Raw genomic sequence first — 16,781 nt, 5'->3', positions numbered from 1 at the left:
TTTGTTATTTTCACAGTCCAAACAAATGCTTATCTACTGTCATCACCTTTTAGGGTTCTATTGGTCTGCCTGGGATGCTGGGTCAGAAGGTAAGAGCACCAAATATTTCGTTAGTAATATTAGTTCTTGCACCTTGTAGGGCAGATAGGACACAACATCACTTCAAACTGTTCACTGCTGTCAGGTCCTCACAAAATTAAAATGTTGGACTCCATTTTTTTTTCTCCTTTTTTTACTCAGATCTCTCAATCAACTTCAGTCCTAAATAAAAAATAGCTAACATGTCATGTTTGTGTTCTCGTTTAACCTTTTGTATGCACATTGTAAAATAATTACAGCATTTTTTTATTTAGGAAAAAATAGCAACAAATTAGTAAAGATTAGGCCTAAATAAAATAATAATTAAACTAAATTTGATGCGTTGTTTTTATTTTTTGCTGTCAGATTCCAAACCAAACAGCAATTTTATATCATGGATCAAAAAAGTCCCCCAGACGACCGCTATAGCTGCAACTTTTTACTAGATAGTCATGACACAATATTATCATGCATTTTATAAATTCAGCATTTCATTTTAGTATATTATTATATATTATTGAATATTATATATAATTATTATTTATATATATATATATATATATTACATGTATGTATATGAATATATGTTACATGTATGTATATGAATATATATATGTATATATGTATGTATATGTATGTATGTATGTATGTATAAGTATATATGTATGTATATATATATGTATATGTATACATATATATATATATGTATACATATACTGTATATATATTTATATATATGTATGTATATAGATATATACACACACATATGTATATAAACACACACATATATATGTATACATATACTGTATATATATATATATATATATATATATATATATATATATATATATATATATATATATATATATATATATACTGTATATATATATATATACATATACTGTATATATATATATATATATATACACACACATATGTATATATACACACACACATATATATATATATATATATATATATATATATATATATATATATATATATATATATATCCATACACATATATATATATATATATGTATATATATATATATATATATATATATATATATGTATCCATACACATATGTATGTGTATATATATATATATATATATATATATATATATATATGTATCCATACACATATGTATGTGTATATATATATATATATATATATATATATATATATATATATATATATATATATATATATACATATACTGTATATATATATATATATATATATATATATATATATATATATATATATATATATATATATATATATATATACACATACATATGTGTATGGATACATATATATATATATATATAAATAAATAAATAAATAAATAAATATATATATATATATATATATATATATATATATATATATATATATATATATATATATATATATATGTATGTATATATATATATATATGTATGTATATATATATATATATGTATGTATATATATATATATGTATATATATATGTATATATATATATATATATATATATATATATATATATTTATTTATTTATTTTTTTATTTTTTTTATTTTTTTTTAATCACATTTACATGTTTGCTATTTTTATTTAGGACATAGGTTGATTATGAAATCCAAGCAAAAAAGTTATATTCTTTCTTCGTAACTCCCTGAGGACTTTGTTGTCCTGGCGGCACTTAAGCGGGCTAACATTATTTCCCCGAGTATTGTTGCTATATGATAGATTTTGAAATGTTAAAATTTTACATGAAAAAAACCCCCTCACATTCCATTTGGAGTACACACCCAAAGTTATGGTCAAAAATTGAGCACAAACTTACCTGAAAGGACGAAAAAGTCCCCAATAACTTTAAAGGGTTAAGCCAGAGGTGTCCAAAGTGCGGCCCACAGCTAATGTTTGAACGGCCCATGGAAAAATCAAAAAATACTTCTGTAAAAAATATTTTAAAAAGTGGAATAAAAGAGCAAATATGTGAAATGTAACAAAAAAAAGTTGCAATGTTGACTCTCGTAAGACAAAGCTGCCATGCAGGCTTTGGTTTTTTTTATTTAAAACTGTCATTGCTCAAAAATAATAATCACTCAAAATCAATGTTGTCATGAATTATTGACTTATTTAAGGCTCCAATTTCTTCACATCAAATATTCCACTTTGAAATATTTTTGGGGGGGAAAATGATGCATAGCTTGTGTTTTTGCCATAAAAAAGGGGTGTTTGACAAAAAGGGCATAATAAAACAATCACACACAAAAAAAAACATAAAAAATAATAAAAATATATAATCGACAGATCTGAAGTTGATCTAGAGATGTATGGCTTGAAAGTACAAAAATAAAAAAAAATAATGTGTGGCTTATTTTTTTAACCCTTTTTTAAGTGGGACCCTTTTAGATCCCTAAGAATTTTAGTGTGATTTTTTTTTTTTTTTTTTAAACTTTCATTGCTCAAAAATGAATAATGACTCAAAATCAATGTTATGAATTATTGACCTTTTAAGGCTCCAATTACTTCAAAACCGAATGGCCTACTTTTATATTTTTGGTGCGGGGAAAGAGTTGCATATTTTGTGTGTTTGCCATAAATGACTAGGTGTTGACAAAAAGGGTATAAATTATAAAAGAGAAATTACTTTTATATCGCCAGATTGTTTTGAAGTTGATCTAGAGATGTATGAGTTGAAAGTGCAAAAAATAAAAATAAAGTACGACTTATTTTTTAACACTTTTATGAGTGGGACCCTTTTGGGTCCCTAAGGATTTTAGTGGGATTGTATTTATTTTTTTAAACTGTCATTACTCAAAAATTTAAATCAATGTTGTTAAGAATGATTGGCCCATTTAAGGCTCCAATTACTTAAACTCGAATATTCCACTTTGAAAATGTGTGTGGGGAAAGTATTCCATATTTTGTATGTTTGCCATAAAAAACAGGCAAAAGACAAAAGGGCATAAAACATAATAAAAAGAAAATAGCTCTGAAGACATTTAAGCGTTGAATAAAATAACAATAATAACAACAATATATGACTTATTTAGGAACATTTTATGACTGAGACCCTTTTGGGTCCCCAGGATATATTTCATTGTTATATTATGTTGGGTTTCAAAATGAAAAATATGAAAATGTCCCCTGAATGCTTAGATTTTTGCGTGTGAAAAGTGTGGACACCCCTGGGTTAGGCTGCTTATTCCCCACAGGGAGAACAAGGACCAAAGGGGGAGCCAGGGGTCCCAGGCAGGCGGGGCCCCACAGGACGACCCGGGAAAAGAGGCAAACAGGTGAAAAAAAGACACCCAATAAATCAGCAGACATGTTTTCTCATTGTGGCGTGTCTTCTCTGTGGTCAGGGAGTCAGAGGACACACTGGAACCTCCGGACTCCTGGGCCCGCCAGGGTTGCCAGGTCCAAACGGGCCCCCGGGTCCACCTGGTCCACCCGCCGCTGGTAACATCACAATAATAACTACCGTATGTATGTAGTACGACTAACTGTGTATTGTATGTCGTACTACATACAAGGGTGTTTTTATGTAGTTCTACTTACTGTGTATTGTATGTAGTACTACCTCCTGTGTATTGTACGTAGTACTACCTCCTGTGTATTGTACGTAGTACTACTTACTGTGTGTTGTACATAGTACTACTTACTGTGTATTGTACATAGTACTACCTCCTGTGTATTGTACGTAGTACTACTTACTGTGTGTTGTACATAGTACTACTTATGGTGTATTGTACGTAGTTCTACTTACTGTGTATTGTACATAGTACTACCTCCTGTGTATTGTACGTAGTACTACCTCCTGTGTATTGTATGTAGTACTACTTACTGTGTGTTGTACATAGTACTACTTATGGTGTATTGTACGTAGTACTACCTCCTGTGTATTGTACGTAGTACTACTTACTGTGTGTTGTACGTAGTACTACTTACTGTGTGTTGTACGTAGTACTACTTACTGTGTGTTGTACGTGGTACTACTTACTGTGTGTTGTACGTGGTACTACTTACTGTGTGTTGTACGTGGTACTACTTACTGTGTGTTGTACGTGGTACTACTTACTGTGTGTTGTACATAGTACTACTTACTGTTTGTTGTACGTAGTACTACTTACTGTTTGTTGTACGTAGTACTACTTACTGTGTATTGTACGTAGTACTACTTACTGTGTGTTGTACGTAGTACTACTTACTGTGTGTTGTACATGGTACTACTTACTGTGTATTTTAAGTACTCCTACTTACTGTGTGTTGTACATAGTACTACTTACTGTGTATTGTACGTGGTACTACTTACTGTGTATTGTACATAGTACTATTTACTGTGTGTTGTACATAGTACTACTTACTGAGTATTGTACGTCGTACTACATACAAGGGTGTTTGTATGTCGTACTACATACAAGGGTGTTTGTATGTAGTACTACTTACTGTGTGTTGTACGTGGTACTACTTACTGTGTGTTGTACATAGTACTACTTACTGTGTGTTGTACATAGTACTACTTACTGTGTATTGTACGTAGTACTACTTACTGTGTGTTGTACGTAGTACTACTTACTGTGTGTTGTACGTAGTACTACTTACTGTGTGTTGTACATGGTACTACTTACTGTGTGTTGTACATGGTACTACTTACTGTGTGTTGTACATAGTACTACTTACTGTGTGTTGTACATAGTACTACTTACTGTGTATTGTACGTGGTACTACTTACTGTGTATTGTACATAGTACTACTTACTGTGTGTTGTACGTAGTACTATTTACTGTGTGTTGTACATAGTACTACTTACTGAGTATTGTATGTCGTACTACATACAAGGGTGTTTGTATGTCGTACTACATACAAGGGTGTTTGTATGTAGTACTACTTACTGTGTGTTGTATGTAGTACTACTTACTGTTTGTTGTACGTAGTACTACTTACTGTGTTTTGTACGTAGTACTACTTACTGTGTGTTGTACGTAGTACTATTTACTGTGTGTTGTACATAGTACTATTTACTGAGTATTGTATGTCGTACTACATTCAAGGGTGTTTGTATATAGTACTACTTACTGTGTGTTGTATGTAGCACTACTTACTGTTTGTTGTACGTAGTACTACTTACTGTTTGTTGTACGTAGTACTACTTATTGTGTATTGTACATGGTACTACTTACTGTGTATTGTACGTGGTACTACTTACTGTGTATTGTACGTGGTACTACTTACTGTGTATTGTACATAGTAATACTTACTGTGTATTGTACATAGTACTACTTACTGTGTATTTTACCTAGTACTACTTCCTGTGTATTGGTGCAGGTGTCTACCTGGCAGGGGAAAAGGGCGAGAAGGGTCTCCCGGGCCCCCCTGCTGCTTGCGAGTGCGACACCTTGGTGGGAGCCAACAGTGCTCCTCTGGGGAGCGGCAGGGACGAGGAGAGCCTGGAGAAAGTCCCCGCAGTGAGGCCTGCTCGACAGAAAGTTGTTTCCTGCGCTGCGATGTGTGTGTCAGTGTTGTTGGGTGTGTGTAGATATTTGTGGTGAGCAACAAGGAGGAACTGGAGCGCCTCCATCTGGACCACGCAATAGCATTCAGGAAGGATCAGAAGGTGCTCTTCTTCAGAGACAAAGATGGATGGAAGCCCATACAGGTGAGGGATAATTGCCAAGACTCTCATTTCCAGACCATAGAGCGCACTTCGACAAATGTTACTTTGAGGGCTCAAAGCGTGCAGAAAAAGGTTGCAGCTTATACAGTGGAACATTGATTTACCATCAAATATAATAAATACGGCATGCATGCATGCCGTATTTTTCGGACTATAAGTCGCAGTTTTTTTCATAGTTTGGCCAGGGGTGCGACTTATGTGTGAAATTATTAACACATTAACGTAAAATGTCAAATAATATTATTTAGCTCATTCACGTAAGAGACTAGACGCATAAGATGTCATCGGATTTAGCAATCAGGAGTGACAAATTGTTTGGTAAACGTATAGCATGTTCTATATGTTATAGTTATTTGAATGACTCTTACCATAATATGTTACGTTAACATACCAGGCACGTTCTCAGTTGGTTATTTATGCCTCATATAACGTACACTTATTCAGCCTGTTGTTCACTATTCTTTATTTATTTTAAATTGCCTTTCAAATGTCTATTCTTGGTGTTGGCTTTTATCAAATAAATTTCCCCAAAAAATGCGACTTATATTCCAGTAGGACTTATATATGTTTTTTTCCTTCTTTATTATGCATTTTCTGCCGGTGCGCCTTATACTCCGGAGCGACTTATACTCCGAAAAATACTATATATATATATATATATATATATATATATATATATATATATATATATATATATATATATATATATATATATATATATATATATATATATATATATATATATATATATATATATATATATATATATATATATATATACACAGTATATGTATGTATATATATATATATGTATGTGTATATATATGTTTATTTATGTTTATATATGTATGTATATTTATATGTATGTATGTGTATATATATATATATATATATATACAGTATATGTATGTATATATTTATATATATATATATATATATATATATATATATATACATACATTTATATATATATATATATATATATATATATATATATATATATATATATATATATATATATATATATATATATATATATATATATATATATATATATATATATATATATATATACATACGTACGTATGTATATATATATATATATACATACGTACGTATGTATGTATATATATACACTACCATTCAAAAGTTTGGGGTCACCCAAACAATTTTGTGGAATAGCCTTCATTTCTAAGAACAAGAATAGACTGTTGAGTTTCAGATGAAAGTTCTCTTTTTCTGGCCATTTTGAGCGTTTAATTGACCCCACGAATGTGATGCTCCAGAAACTCAATCTGCTCAAAGGAAGGTCAGTTGTGTAGCTTCTGTGACGAGCTAAACTGTTTTCAGATGTGTGAACATGATTGCACAAGGGTTTTCTAATCATCAATTAGCCTTCTGAGCCAATGAGCAAACACATTGTACCATTAGAACACTGGAATGATAGTTGCTGGAAATGGGCCTCTATACACCTATGTAGATATTGCACCAAAAACCAGACATTTGCAGCTAGAATAGTCCTTTACCACATTAGCAATGTATAGAGTGTATTTCTTTAAAGTTAAGACTAGTTTAAAGTTATCTTCATTGAAAAGTACAGTGCTTTTCCTTCAAAAATAAGGACATTTCAATGTGACTCCAAACTTTTGAATGGTAGTATATATATATATATATATATATATATATATATATATATATATATATATATATATATATATATATATATATATATATATATATATATAGTGTAATCAAATACAAGTGAATCCTATGAAAAATGTACAGTACTCTTGCAGTTGCACTCCTTTTGCAGCCCTTCCAGCAGTTCCAGTCCACAGAGAAAGTTCCAGACGGCGTGGGAGCGTGCGGAGACGGGAAGGTGCAGGCCCAGCACGGGGAGGAGTGCGACGATGGAAACCACCTTGTCTCCGATTCCTGCCTGAGTGAGTTCACGCTGGAGAGCATCTCTCATCTTACCTTCGATGTCTTCACGCACCCTTCCTGGTTCTGTCCTCCCTCCAGACTGCAGATGGGCGTACTGTGGGGATGGTTACCGCCATGAAGGCATGGAGGAGTGTGACGGGAAAGACTTTGGCTATCAGACATGCAAATCTTATCTTCCAGGGTAAGATGGCTTCTCGCAACATCTCCTGCTATCACACACCTCACTCAAACATCTGCAGACTTCATGATAAAACATTTAGTTCAAATACAATGGCCACCACGGTGGAACAGGGGTTAGTGCATACGAAGGTCTTGAGTTCAATCCCGGGCTCGGGATCTTTCTGTGTGGAGTTTGCATGTTCTCCCCGTAACTGGGTGGGTTCCCTCCGGGTACTCCGGCTTCCTCCCACCTCCATAGACATGCACCTGGGGATAGGTTGATTGGCAACACTAAATTGTCCCTAGTGTGTGAATGTGAGTGTGAATGTTGTCTGTCTATCTGTGTTGGCCCTGTGATGAGGTGGCGACTTGTCCAGGGTGTACCCCGCCTTCCACCCAAATGCAGCTGAGATAGGCTCCAGCACCCCCCGCGACCCCGAAAGGGACAAGCGGTAGAAAATGGATGGATGGATACAATGGCCACAGCGCCTCAAACAACAAATAAACCCTTTTTATTCCGTGGCTAACTGCCAGCACATTTCCTACACTGTAGAAACAAGTCACTAGATTTAATGATAGCTCAGTCGCCAGACTTTTACTGTCAAAATAAAAGCGCTACTATTTGTCCTTTCACAGTAATGTGCTGTAAAAACAGCAACTGTAGATTTTACAACACAAAATGTGCAGCTCCAGAATGTTATTGTCAAAATAACTGGTGCCGTGTTTCCATTTATTGTAAAAACGACAGTAGATTTTACGTTAAAAATAAAACTGTCAGCCAGAGTTTTACTGTCAAAATAAAAGTGGTAGCGTTTTTCCTTTTACAGTAAGGCACTGTAAAAACAACAACTGCGGATTTTACAGGAAAAGCCTTGGAGTTGAGTTGCCAGAATTTTCAGTGGCACTGTTTTTAAATTTACACTAATTCGGTGTAAAAACCAGTGTCAATCTTACGGTAAAATTCTAGCTTCCGAGCAGCTTTTTTTTAATGTATCTATCAAATTTTTCTACAGTGTATATTTGTTGTTAATTTATTCAAATACAGTACTGCCACATTATCACATATTTATCCAATTAAATTATTTTTATTTTTTTTAAGTATTAGTTACTGTATTTTTCAGACTATAAGGCGCACTGAAAATCCTTTTCTCAAAACTCGACAGTGCACCTTATAACCCGGTGCGCCTAATGTACGGCATCATTGTGCTTACCGACCTTGAAGCTATTTTATTTGGTACATGGTGAAATGATAAGTGTGACCAGTAGATGGCAGTCACACATAAGAGATACGTGTAGACTGCAATATGATGGCAGTCACACATAAGAGGTACGTGTAGACTGCAATATGACTCAAGTAAACAACACCCAACATTTCATATGTTCCATTGAAAATATAGAACATCAAACACGGCGCTCAAAAATCTATCAAAATATTTCAGTAGGACTTTGGTAAGCTATGAAGCCGCACTGCTTGATGCATTGTCGGCGTATTAAACATACGAGTATTATTATGGTGTGTGTATAAGGTAAGACATATCATCTGGCGTTTTGTTTCGCAATATAATGCAAAAGCAACATTTCTTACCTTCTGGTACCTGCTAATCTGTATTTGGGATCTGCATAAGTCCTGAAAATGTGCGCGCTTCCGCCTCTGTAGTAGACACCGTAGTCGATAAGCTTCTTCTTTTTCTCTATCTTCTTGTTATGGAACATTCATCCTCCGCTGTTGCCATTTCTAATTTAAAGTAGTGTAAAGTTCTTATTTATATCTGTCAGTAAACTCGCCATGAAAGCGCTAAAACATACCGGTGTAGTGAGTCTACATTATTCACCCAAGGAACTTCAGAGTTCCGGTCGGACGGTTTTTCACGGGACACATTTCCGGCCTTGTTGCTGTTTCCGGATGAGGAGCTGCTGCTCCGTTATTGATTGAAGTAAAGTCTGAATGTCATTAAAACAGTTAGCTCCGTCTTTTGACACTTCTTCCACTCCCGTCCTTGCACGCTACACCGCTACAACAAAAATGACGGAGAAAAGACGCTGCCGAAGGGGAGCCACGTAATTAAGACCGCCCACAAAACGGCGCATCCTGAAGCGACTGTCAGAAAGCGGCTTAAAGATGATCTGTAAAACATCACCTATGCTACATTTTGACCAAAGTGAATAATTAAAAATAGTGTATTTTGTTTGAGTTAATTTATGTAAAAATACTACAAAATAAAAGTATCTCTATGAATTGACATCATACTGTTATTATTTTATAATTGTGATTGTTTAACAATCCAAAGTTTGTTCTTGCGATGGGAAATTCAGTTGCACACCTCCAAAGATGATTATAAAAATGTCAGAGCAGCACCAACTGACAAACGTGTTTATTATCGCGGATCATTCAATAAAAACATAAAATGCACTTGCAGCTGACCTCGGCCTGCGTGTCTTGCAGGTCCTTTGGTCAGCTGACCTGCACCGAGTCCTGCCTCATCGACTCCACCGGCTGCAAGTTCTTCACCTGAGCTCGTTGTCTTCCGTGAAACTTGTCTTTTGCTCGCTCACCGGGGGACTCCTCCCCGCAAAAAAAGTGACTTGACGGACCGGTAGCAGGAAGACGAGTCTTCTCCAACCTGCTCTGTGCTGCCAGGCGAAGCGCAGGGTTCAGTTTTTGGATCATTATTTGGCTGGCCTCAGGGATCGGCTCCTTGCAGGGCAAAGGATTGTGGGGAAACACTGTTCTCGCAGATATAGGCCGACTCCTTTTATAACCACTGAGGGTACTGACACTGGATGTTTGGAATCTCCACAAAGCGTTTATTCACAAAGTGTAATGCGCATGAGTGCATGCAAGTGTGTGCATTCAATCAACTTTCAGAAGAAATGTTTGCAACAAAAAAGTAGCATGACAAAACACGACCACTGCACATCAATAAAGTTGCTCTCCATTTCCTGCACGCAGCACAATTGTCGGCGTCAATACGATACCAATCAAATACAGGTTAGCGATACAGATACCCATTTTATTTAACTTTTTTTTTTTTTTTTTTTTACCATTTCCAGATTTTGCCTTTAATTTGTCCGACATTTATTATAATGTACACTTTGTAAATAGCATGGCAATATCAATAATGTAACAATATGAACAATGCAGACAAAAACAGAAATTTGTGAAACTTGACACAAAGTTACGGTGGCCAGCAAGCCCCAAAAGACATGAAACGTCACTAAACAACACACAGTGCAGTGGAAACACGACAGTAGTACGAAGCATCCTAACTTCCCCGACTTATGCTAGCCTTAATCTGCGGAAGCATGGCCAACTTTCTTATAAACGTCCTGAAGAAAGTAACTTTTTTTTTTAGAAAGAGTTACTTTTTTCCTTTTTTTTAACTCTTTGCAGTAAATGTGTACAAGATTCTAGAGCCACTGATTTATTTAGCTATTGTCCACGTCAGGGGTCACCAACGCGGTGCCCGCGGGCACCAAGTAGCCCGTAAGGACCAGATGAGTAGCCCGCTGGCCTGTTCTAAAAATAGCTCAAATAGCAGCACTTACCAGTGAGCTGCCTCTATTTTTTAAATTGTATTTATTTACTAGCAAGCTGGTCTTGCTTTGCCCGACATTTTTAATTCTAAGAGAGACAAAACTCAAATAGAATTTTAAAATCCAAGAATATATTTTAAAGACTTGGTCTTCACTTGTTTAAATAAATTCATTAATTTTTTTACTTTGCTTGTAACTTTCAGAAAGACAATTTTAGAGAAAAAATACGACCCTAAAAATGATTTTAGGATTTTTAAACACATATACCTTTTTACCTTTTAAATTCCTTCCTCTTCTTTCCTGACAATTTAAATCAATGTTCAAGTAAATTTATTTTTTTATTGTAAAGAATAATAAATATATTTTAATTTAATTCTTCATTTTAGCTTGTGTTTTTTCGACGAAGAATATTTGTGAAATATTTCTTCAAACTTATTATGATTAAAATTCAAAAAAATTATTCTGGCAAATCTAGAAAATCTGTAGAATCAAATTTAAATCTTATTTCAAAGTCTTTTGAATTTCTTTTAAAGTTTTTGTTCTGGAAAATCTAGAAGAAATAATGATTTGTCTTTGTTAGAAATATAGCTTGGTCCAATTTGTTATATATTCTAACAAAGTGCAGATTGGATTTTAACCTATTTAAAACATGTCATCAAAATTGTAAAATTAATCTTAATCAGGAAAAATTACTAATGATGTTCCATAAATTATTTTTTTAATTTTTTCAAAAAGATTCAAATTAGCTAGTTTTTCTCTTTTTTTTTCCGGTTGAATTTTTAATTTTAAAGAGTCGAAATTGAAGATAATCTATGTTTCAAAATGTGTCATTTTTTTTCGTGTTTTCTCCTCTTTTAAACCGTTCAATTAAGTGTAAATATCATTAATTATTAATAATAACAGAGTTAAAGGTAAATTGAGCAAATTGGCTATTTCTGGCAATTTATTTAAGTGTGTATCAAACTGGTAGCCCTTCGCATTAATCACTACCCAAGAAGTAGCTCTTGCTTTCAAAAAGGTTGGTGACCCCTGGTCCACGTCAACACGTATGAGATATCGAATGGGTTTTTTTGTTAAATGCAAACCGCTATCAAAATGTGAATACATATTTTACTCTCCATAGTAAATGTATGGAAGATGAGTTTCTCTATTTAGTCGAACAAGTGAAATAAAGTAGAAAATGCCATTTCAGTAGAAATGGTGTGTGAATGTTGAAAAGACGAACTGAAATGCTAACAGTTAGCACGCTGACTAGATGGCGTCCAAATACAAAACAAATATGACTGTTTGGGGCAAACCTGCAAAATGACCTGAAAGAGCTGGCCTGCTTAACAGAGAGCGTGCATCAAAAGTACCAAAACATGGAGTTTGAGGTGTATACCTGCTAAAGTCGCTAACCTGCTAGTGTTAGCAGGCTAGCTATTAGCTATTCTCGCACTAGTCTGAGGAGACAAGTAAGAGATCTATTTTAAAGACATTAATTTTATGTAAATTAGTAAAAAATTATACGGCCACTGACATATGTAGCTAATGTCAGTGTCACAATAAATAACATGTATGAGATATTAAATGTTTGTTTTGTTAAATGTAAACCATTATCAAAATTTGAATACGTTCCTAACATATTGCACTTTTTGTTGTAAATGAATGGAAAATGAGTTTCTCTATTTAGTTGAACGAGTGAAATAAAGTAGAAAATGGCAATTTTGGTAGAAACTATAATGCTAACAGTTAGCACGCCGGCTTGATAGCGTCAAATAACAAACAAAATACGACTGTTAGGCACAAACCTGCAAAATGACCTAAAAGAGCTAGCATGTTAACACATAGCGTGCATCAAAGGACCAAAATATTAGATTTGAAATGTATACCTGCTAAAAAAGCTAGCATGCTAGCAATTGACTTACAATAGTAAGAAAATAAATTAAACATTAGATTGGTTAAGAAATGTGTAAGTAGTGATACTTTTTAATAGAGAATAATTGTTACGGAAAAGTGAGAAATGGGGCATAAAAAATAGCTAACCTGAATTACGGCATTTTTCGGAGTATAAATCGCTTCGGAGTATAAGTCGCACCGGCCGAAAATGCATAATAAAGAAGGGGAAAAAAACATATATCAGTCGCACTGGAGTATAAGTCGCATTTTTGGGGGAAATGTATTTGATAAAATCCAACACCAAGAATAGACATTTGAAAGGCAATTTAAAATAAATAAAGAATAGTGAACAACAGGCTGAATAAGTGTACGTTATATGACGCATAAATAACCAACTGAGAACGTGCCTGGTATGTTAACGTAACATATTATGGTAAGAGTCATTCAAATAACTCTAACATATAGAACATGCTATACGTTTACCAAACAATCTGTCACTCCTAATTGCTAGATCCGATGAAATCTTATATGTCTAGTCTCTTACGTGAATGAGCTAAATAATATTATTTGATATTTTACGGTAATGTGTTAATCATTTCACACATAAGTCGCTCCTGAGTATAAGTCGCACCCAAGCTATGAAAAAAACTGCGACTTCTAGTCCGAAAAATACGGTAGTTAAATGTTTTAATGCCAGAATGGTTCAAATGGGTTAAAAATGTGTGAGAAGTCGAAAGAAAGAACGGTAGAAACATCAGTTTTGAAAAGCAGGAATTTCAGGACAAACGTACATTTTTGGATCCTTGAAAATTCTCTGTTTAAATGTCCAGCATGTGTTGATGGTGGAATGTTTTGAATCTGATAAAAATGTACGAGGAAGAAATAAGGCGGAATAATGATTAGAATACTATACTATATATTTAAAACATTCACACAATAAATAGATGAAAACTATTTTATAATACTAATACTGTTTTTTAACAATAACACTAATAATACCATGAATTGATTAACGTGGACCACGACTTAAACAAGTTGAAAAACGTATTCGGGTATTACCATTTAGTGGTCAATTGTACGGAATATGTACTGTACTGTACAATCTACTAATAAAAGTCTCAATCAATCAACTTTTTAAAATGCTATCCATATTATTGACATGACCCATCCTGATTAAGACAGCGTTTGTTTTGTATCATATAGTTGTTGAAATAAAGTTCTACAAACAAAAAAAATATATACAAAACAAACAAAAAAGGGGGGGTGTTATCTTAAACAATTTAAATTTCTCCAATGCCGACAATAATTTAAGGACCTTTTTTATTTTTAACCATTTTCCAAGATGTTATGATGGGAAGATTTGGGTTTCCCTTACTCTAAAGACGGTGTTTGTTTTGTAGTATTTTGTTACTGAAATAAAGTTTTGAACAAAAAAAAAAATCCTCTCGAACCGCCCACCCCAAGAAAGCAACCAATCAGACGGGAGGAACACTTCCGGTAACAGAACGTAACATGGCGCGTCACTGCCACGTAGAAAACGTGTACGCGCTTTTAAACTACTGAACATAACACGTTTACTTTATTTTTACACAGCACGTTTTGAGTCCGGTGTTCGGTAATAAGACGCCATGCTGCTGTTGGTGTTGAGCTGGCTCTGTTGCGCCCTCATGGCGGCTGTCTACGGCGGAACGCTGGCCGAAGCGGAGGTGAAGATAGAAGTTCTGCACAAACCTTTCCTGTGTCGCCGGCAGTCCAAATATGGAGACATGCTGCTCGTCCACCATCAAGTATACTTTGAGAATGGAACCTTGTTTCATGACAGGTGAGGTGAACAAAAACACTTGAGTCGTGTGAAATGTCCCAATGTCTTTTAGAGGGTTTTGTTATTTAATCACCAACATTCTTATTCTCACCACATGAGACAAGGTGCATGGTCACAACTAGAGATGTCCGATAATATCGGCAGTCCGATATTATCGGCCGATAAATGCTTTAAATTGTAATATCGGAAATTATCGGTATCTGTTTCAAAAAGTAAAATGTATGACTTTTTAAAACGCCGCTGTACGGAGCGGTACACGGACGTAGGGAGAAGTACAGAGCAGTTGCGTCTCCCAGTCATACTTGCCAACCCTCCCGATTTTCCCAGGAGACTCCCGAATTTCAGTACCTCTCCCGAAAATTTCCCGGGGCAACCATTCCCCCCAATTTCTCCCGATTTCCACCCAGACAACAATATAGGGGGCGTGCCTTCAAGGCACTGCCTTTGCGTGACGGCTCAATCACATAATATCTACGGCTTTTCACACACACAAGTGAATGCAGGGCATACTTGGTCAACAGCCATACAGGTCACACTGAGGGTGGCCGTATAAACAACTTTTAACACTGTTACAAATATGCGCCACACTGTGAACCCACACCAAACAAGAATGACAAACACATTACGGGAGAACGTCCTCACCGTAACACAACAGAACAAATACCAAGAACCCCTTGCAGCACTAACTCTTCCGGGACGCTACAATATACACCCCCCGCTACCCCCAACCCCGCCCACCTCAACCTCCTCATGCTCTCTCAGGGAGAGCATGTCCCAAATTCCAAGCTGCTGTTTTGAGGGATGTTAAAAAAAAAATAATGCACTTTGTGACTTCAATAATAAATATGGCAGTGCCATGTTGGCATTTTTTTCCATAACTTGAGTTGATTTATTTTGGAAAACCTTGTTACATTGTTTAATGCAGGGGTGTCAAACTCATTTTAGATCGGGGGCCACATGTAGAAAAATCTACACCCGAGTGGGCCGGACTGGTAAAATCCCGGCACGATAACTTAAAAATAAAGACTTCAGATGGTATGGTTTTCTTTGTTTAAAAATAGAACAAGCACATTCTGAAATTGTAATAATCATAATGTTGTTGGGTTTTACACTTACATTTTGCGGTTAATAGTATTCTATCTTTATTTGTCGTTATTTATATTTTCTGAATAAATTATGTGATAATGTTCATCAGTCAACTCCTTGGTGTTGATTTTCAATCTATCAAGATAAAAAATGTACATCAAAATCAAATTACAGGATGTTATTTAAGTAGTTTGATCATTTTCCTCGACTGGTGCACTAACACCATGTGGTTTATTTTGTACATATATAGCATCATCTACAAAGATACAAATAATTGCTATTGCGACATCCAGTGGCCACATTTAGAACGGATGTTTCTTTCATTCAAAAATTTCCGGTTAATTTTTATACTTAGCAAAGTCATCCCGCGGGCCGGATAAAACCTGTCCGCGGGCCTGATCCGGCCCTCGGGCCGTACGTTTGACAACCCTGGTTTAATGCATCCAGCGGGGCATCACAACAAAATTAGGCATAATAATGTGTTAATTCCACGACTGTATATATCGTATCGGTTGATATCGGAATCGGTAATTAAGAGTTGGATAATATCGAATATCGGCAAAAAAACCATCATCGGACAGCTCTCGTCACAACATTTAAAGTT

General features: G+C 34.8%; 1 protein-coding gene across 3 annotated transcripts in view; it reads left to right on the top strand.

Moving 5' to 3' along the window:
- LOC133635876 (peptidyl-prolyl cis-trans isomerase FKBP14-like) overlaps positions 1 to 16,781 on the top strand; it is a 41,047-nt gene that overhangs the window by 7,555 nt on the left and 16,711 nt on the right. Inside the window, exons 11-18 of one of the 3 annotated variants that reach the window (XR_009822134.1) lie at positions 54 to 89; positions 3,293 to 3,373; positions 3,443 to 3,539; positions 5,406 to 5,545; positions 5,617 to 5,736; positions 7,568 to 7,697; positions 7,777 to 7,879; positions 14,863 to 15,091. Coding sequence is in view for 2 of the 3 variants with exons in the window: in XM_062029290.1 (XP_061885274.1) it covers positions 54 to 89; positions 3,293 to 3,373; positions 3,443 to 3,539; positions 5,406 to 5,545; positions 5,617 to 5,736; positions 7,568 to 7,697; positions 7,777 to 7,879; positions 10,301 to 10,370 (777 nt within the window). In the remaining variant the exon portion in view is untranslated. Of the gene's footprint in view, positions 1 to 53; positions 90 to 3,292; positions 3,374 to 3,442; positions 3,540 to 5,405; positions 5,546 to 5,616; positions 5,737 to 7,567; positions 7,698 to 7,776; positions 7,880 to 10,300; positions 11,608 to 14,862; positions 15,092 to 16,781 lie in introns of those variants that run through there. The other 2 variants (XM_062029290.1, XM_062029291.1) reach the window with 2 other exon arrangements.

This window comes from Entelurus aequoreus, linkage group LG20 (assembly GCF_033978785.1).
Source record: "Entelurus aequoreus isolate RoL-2023_Sb linkage group LG20, RoL_Eaeq_v1.1, whole genome shotgun sequence".
Lineage (NCBI taxonomy): Eukaryota > Metazoa > Chordata > Actinopteri > Syngnathiformes > Syngnathidae > Entelurus > Entelurus aequoreus.
This window is presented reverse-complemented; position numbering and strand designations above follow the sequence as displayed.